This window comes from Nerophis lumbriciformis, linkage group LG31, assembly GCF_033978685.3.
Source record: "Nerophis lumbriciformis linkage group LG31, RoL_Nlum_v2.1, whole genome shotgun sequence".
NCBI lineage: Eukaryota > Metazoa > Chordata > Actinopteri > Syngnathiformes > Syngnathidae > Nerophis > Nerophis lumbriciformis.
The window spans coordinates 153,660-159,041 of record NC_084578.2 but is presented as its reverse complement, the minus strand read 5'-3'; the positions used below and the strand labels follow the sequence as shown (position 1 = coordinate 159,041).

The 5,382-nt window shown below is 42.5% G+C and overlaps 1 protein-coding gene across 3 annotated transcripts; it reads left to right on the top strand.

The window, feature by feature from the left end:
• The first annotated feature begins 858 nt into the window (after positions 1–858).
• med4 (mediator complex subunit 4) lies at positions 859–4,765 on the top strand. 3 transcript variants are annotated; one of them, XM_061926201.2, is made up of 8 exons: positions 859–896; positions 1,161–1,271; positions 2,054–2,120; positions 2,267–2,437; positions 3,246–3,303; positions 3,360–3,446; positions 4,076–4,207; positions 4,278–4,765. In XM_061926201.2, exons 2-8 carry the CDS (start codon positions 1,195–1,197, stop codon positions 4,502–4,504), a joined length of 819 nt encoding a protein of 272 aa, XP_061782185.1. In that variant the 5' UTR covers positions 859–896; positions 1,161–1,194; the 3' UTR covers positions 4,505–4,765. The 3 variants fall into 3 exon arrangements, with proteins under 3 accessions (XP_061782185.1, XP_061782187.1, XP_072768095.1); XM_061926203.1 differs by lacking the exons at positions 859–896; positions 1,161–1,271 and adding an exon at positions 1,306–1,333; XM_072911994.1 differs by lacking the exons at positions 859–896; positions 1,161–1,271 and adding an exon at positions 1,368–1,395.
• The last annotated feature ends 617 nt before the right edge of the window (positions 4,766–5,382 follow it).

The following is a 5,382-nucleotide window of genomic DNA, read 5'->3' as shown; positions in this document are numbered from 1 at the left end:
AGTCTAATGTTTACTAGCTACAGCAACAGTCTAATGTTTACTAGCTACAGCAACAGTCTAATGTTTACTAGCTCCAGCAACAGTCTAATGTTTACTAGCTACAGCAACAGTCTAATGTTTACTAGCTACAGCAACAGTCTAATGTTTACTAGCTCCAGCAACAGTCTAATGTTTACTAGCTACAGCAACAGTCTAATGTTTACTAGCTACAGCAACAGTCTAATGTTTACTAGCTACAGCAAAAGTGTAATGTTTACTAGCTCCAGCAACAGTCTAATGTTTACCAGCTACAGCAACAGTCTAATGTTTACTAGCTACAGCAACAGTCTAATGTTTACTAGCTACAGCAACAGTCTAATGTTTACTAGCTCCAGCAACAGTGTAATGTTTACTAGCTACAGCAACAGTCTAATGTTTACTAGCTACAGCAACAGTCTAATGTTTACTAGCTACAGCAACAGTCTAATGTTTACTAGCTACAGCAACAGTCTAATGTTTACTAGCTCCAGCAACAGTGTAATGTTTACTAGCTACAGCAACAGTCTAATGTTTACTAGCTCCAGCAACAGTCTAATGTTTACTAGCTACAGCAAAAGTGTAATGTTTACTAGCTACAGCAACAGTGTAATGTTTACTAGCTCCAGCAACAGTCTAATGTTTACTAGCTACAGCAACAGTGTAATGTTTACTAGCTACAGCAACAGTCTAATGTTTACTAGCTCCAGCAACAGCTTATATGCGACATGACGCTTGGATGGAATGTTGTGTGTTCCAAACATGGAGCTGGTTGCACTGTCTGGATGGCGGAAGTCAGCCATCTTGACAGCGGATCAGTCCACCGGAAGCCGGGTCTGATCACGTGATTGAGGGAGAAAGCCGTAGTGTTGTTCGTTTCGGTGAGAGAAATCAAAACCCATCAATGAAAAATAACAAACATACTAATGATTGGAATATATAGTCATACGAAATTAGATAACTATATTATTATTTACACTTGTTAATGTATAGGGTTACATTATTTGTCTGGTTTACCACCGAGTCAGCAACATTTAAGTTACTGCATTTATTTATTGTATGTGTGTTCCTAAAGAAAAACTAAAAATATAAAAATTAACATTTTACATATTAATATTAATGTTGTTTCTGTGTCGTCTTTTTAGCTTCCGGTTTACTGCGGATGTGGCACGGGCAAAGATGGCGGCCACAGCGACGGAGAAAGCAACAAAAGAGCGTCTATTGTGTGTTTTAGACGATTTGGAGGTTTTATCACGGTAAACTAAACCTTTGTTCATGTTCAACTGTGTGTTTTAGACGATTTGGAGGTTTTATCACGGTAAACTAAACCTTTGTTCATGTTCAACTGTGTGTTTTAGACGATTTGGAGGTTTTATCACGCATATTTCGTAAATATATATTTATGTGTGTATATATATATATATATATATATATATATATATATATATATATATATATATATATATATATATATATATATACGTATATATATATATATATATATATGTGTATATATATATACATATATATATATATACACACACATATATATATGTGTGTATATATATATATATATATATATATATATATATATATATATATATATATATATATATATAGAGAGAGAGAGATCTATCAATCTATATAAATATATAGAGTAGAGCTGAAACGATAACTCGAGTAATTCGATTACAAAATATATTCGAGAAATTTTTGCTGCGTCAAGGCGTCCTTAAGATTTTTATTTTTATTTATTTTTTAACGGCATTTTGCCTCGTTTAGTAGTCAAAGCTCACGTTTAGGCCTCTTGTCCACACGCAGACGCATACTTTTGTCTTTAAAAAGGCAGACTTACAAATGCTGGCCAAAGTGTAGAGCTCCAAAACTCTCCACTTAGCGTGTGTGTGTGTTTACACGACACACACGCATAATATATATATATATATATATATATATATATATATATATATACACACAGAAACATTACTGTAAGTATGCTGTAGCCGCTGATGTTTTGTCTATCATTTGTTCATTCCAGGGAGCTCATTGAAATGTTGGCTTTGTCCCGAAGTCAGAAACTTCCCCAACCTGGAGAGGACATTCAGGTAGATGTCCACACACCAGCTGCACACCTCCTTAGGCAGCACTGCATGGAGAGAAACAAAAATGCTGCCGTGTTTTGCCATGACCAGCAAGTCTTTTCTGCTCTGCTCTTATCAGCTGAAACAATGTGCATTTGTGGCGCTCTTAGATCCTGGACCTGCTGGTGCAGCGGGACCGGGAGTTCCAGGAGCTGATGGAGGTGGCCCAGCAGCAGGGTAAGGTGCACCAGGAGATGCAGCTCCTGGAGAAGGAGGTGGAGAAGCGGGACAGTGACATCCAGCAGCTCCAGAAGCAGCTGAAGGAGGCTGAACACATTCTGGTAATTGGAGCTCAGACTTTACAACAGAATCCATCTTTATTGTCCACCGAGGTTGTCTTCAATGGTCAGAATCAGCATGATTCTTCATGAGAACTGACACAACGTGTAATAGAATCAAATACAAATACTCAAAATGATCCAGAAGTCAAACCCACAGCTCACATGCACCTGCTGGTGCAAAGAAACATGTTTCAATGCATGCAATCCCTGCTTTCGTTAAAATAATGGCAGCCTTGCACCAGGGGCGGCATGGCGTAGTGGGTAGAGCAACCGTGCCAGAAACCTGATTGTTGCAGGTTCGCTCCCCGCCTCTTACCATCCAAAAATCGCTGCCGTTGTGTCCTTGGGCGGGACACTTCACCCTTTGCCCCCGGTGCCACTCACACCGGTGAATTGAATGATGAATGATAGGTGGTGGTCGGAGGGGCCGTTGGCGCAAATTGCAGCCACGCTTCCGTCAGTCTACCCCAGGGCAGCTGTGGCTATGAAAGTAGCTTACCACCACCAGGTGTGAATGATTGATGGGTTCTACATTTAAAGCGACTTTGGGTACTTACAAAAGCGCTATATAAATCCCAGTTATTATTATTATTATTATTATTATTAAATCCCTAGGACTTGTATATAATAATATTAGTATTCCACTAATCCCCAACTAGGACTTGTATTGTAATAATAATATTAGTATTCCACTAATCCCCAACTAGGACTTGTATTGTAATAATAATATTAGTATTCCACTAATCCCCAACTAGGACTTGTATTGTAATAATAATGTTAGTGGGAGACATGTGGTCTTTGTTTCAAGGCGACAGCAGTTTACCAGGCCAAAGAGAAGCTCAAGTCCATTGAGAGGGCCAAGAAAGGTGAGCCAGCACACATTTGTGCTTTCTTCTTCTGAGTAACACCTGGTTCTCTGCAGGAAGCATCTCCTCGGAGGAAATCATCAAGTACGCTCACAGGATCAGCGCCAGCAACGCTGTGTGCGCCCCCCTCAACTGGCTCCCAGGTAGCAAGTCCTGCTCAGACATTCACAATATCTGTTTGTTGTCAGGGGATCTACTACAAGTCTTTGTTGTCAGGGGATCTACTACAAGTCTTTGTGGTCAGGGGATCTTTTACAGTGTTTGTTGTCAGGGGATCTACTACAAGTCTTTGTGGTCAGGGGATCTTTTACAGTGTTTGTTGTCAGGGGATCTACTACAAGTCTTTGTGGTCAGGGGATCTACTACAAGTCTTTGTAAGACATTCACAACACGTGTTTGTTGTCAGGAGATCTACTACACGTCTTTGTAAGACATTCACAACTGGGTTGTCAGGGGACATGTGTTTGTTGTCAGGTGATCCACTAGCAGTTTTTTCAGCCATTCACAAGAGGTGTTTGTTGTCAGGTGACTCACTAGAAGTGTTTTCAGCCATTCACAAGATGTCTGTTGTCAGGTGACCCACTAGAAGTGTTTTCGGCCATTCACAACAGGTGTTTGTTGTCAGGTGACCCACTAGAATTGTTTTCAGCACGTCGCAACAGGTGTTTGTTGTCAGGTGATCGACTTGAAGTGATTTCAGCCATTCACAAGAGGTGTTTGTTGTCAGGTGATCCACTAGAAGTGTTTTCAGCCATTCACAACATGTTGTCAGGTGACCCGAGGCGACCGTACCCCACTGACCTGGAGATGCGCAGTGGGATGTTGGGTCACATGACCAACCTGCCCACCAATGGGGTGAATGGCCACCTGCCAGGTGATGCTCTGGCTGCAGGGAGGTTGCCAGGTGGGAGATATTTCACACACTTCAATCATCACAGCTGTGTCTCAATGTCAGCCCACCTTTGCCCTGCCAGACGTGCTGACCCCCCACTACCCTTGGCAGTCATCAGACCTTCCTGTGGGCATGCTGCCTCCTCACCATGGCAACGACATGCTGCCTCCTCACCATGGCAACGACATGCTGCCTCCTCACCATGGCAACGACTTTGGTCTGGAGCCTCCGGGACACAACAAGGAGAACGAGGACGACGTGGAGGCCATGTCCACTGACTCTTCTAGTAGTAGTAGTGACTCTGACTGATGTGTGTGTGTGAGTGAGTGAGTGAGTGAGTGTAGGCCATGTCCACTGACTCTTCTAGTAGAAGTACTGACTCTGACTGGTGTGTGTGTGTGTGTGTGTGTGTGTGTGTGTGTGTGTGTGTGTGTGTGTGTGTGTGTGTGTGTGTGTGTGTGTGTGTGTGTGTGTGTGTGTGTGTGTGTGTGTGTGTGTGTGTGTGTGTGTGTGTGTGTGTGTGTGTGTGTGTGTGTGCACTTATCTTGTAAATAAAATGTTTGAAGTTGAGTGTGCTGCAGATGTTGTTGCTCCAATAATGAGTGAACTTATGAAGTTATGATAGTAATATTGTATTAAAAAAACAGTAAATGACTTGTATGGAAGTACAAATGTAATATTGTTGAAGACCTGAGTGGGGTGCTCACTAGTGGTGAGTGTAGGGAAATGTCTTCTTTGTCACATGGTGTGGAAAGAACCACCTCCAGCTTAACGTGATGAAGACCAAGGAGCTGGTTGTGGACCTGGGAAGGAGGAGGAGTACTCCGGCTACGCCTGTTTCCATCAGGGGGGTGGATGTGGACATGGTTGAGGATTATAAATACCTGGGAGTACACACGGACAACAAGCTGAATGGGTCAAAACCAGAGACGTGCAGTCACTAGTTTAGTTAGCTGAGGTATATAATGTACAGTGTATTTGGTCAACAACTGTATGTGTGTAACGTATTTCTTGTGCTGAGCAATCATAAAACTGCTGCGAAGACTCACTGTGTGAGGCTCGCGTAATCCCGCCTCCTGGTGCCGGTTAATGCACCTCCGCTGCAGAGTGCACCCCCCGACGGGAGTGCCACACCAACCAAAGCCCACACCCAAACCCTCCACGTGCAAGACCGAATCCACCCAAAA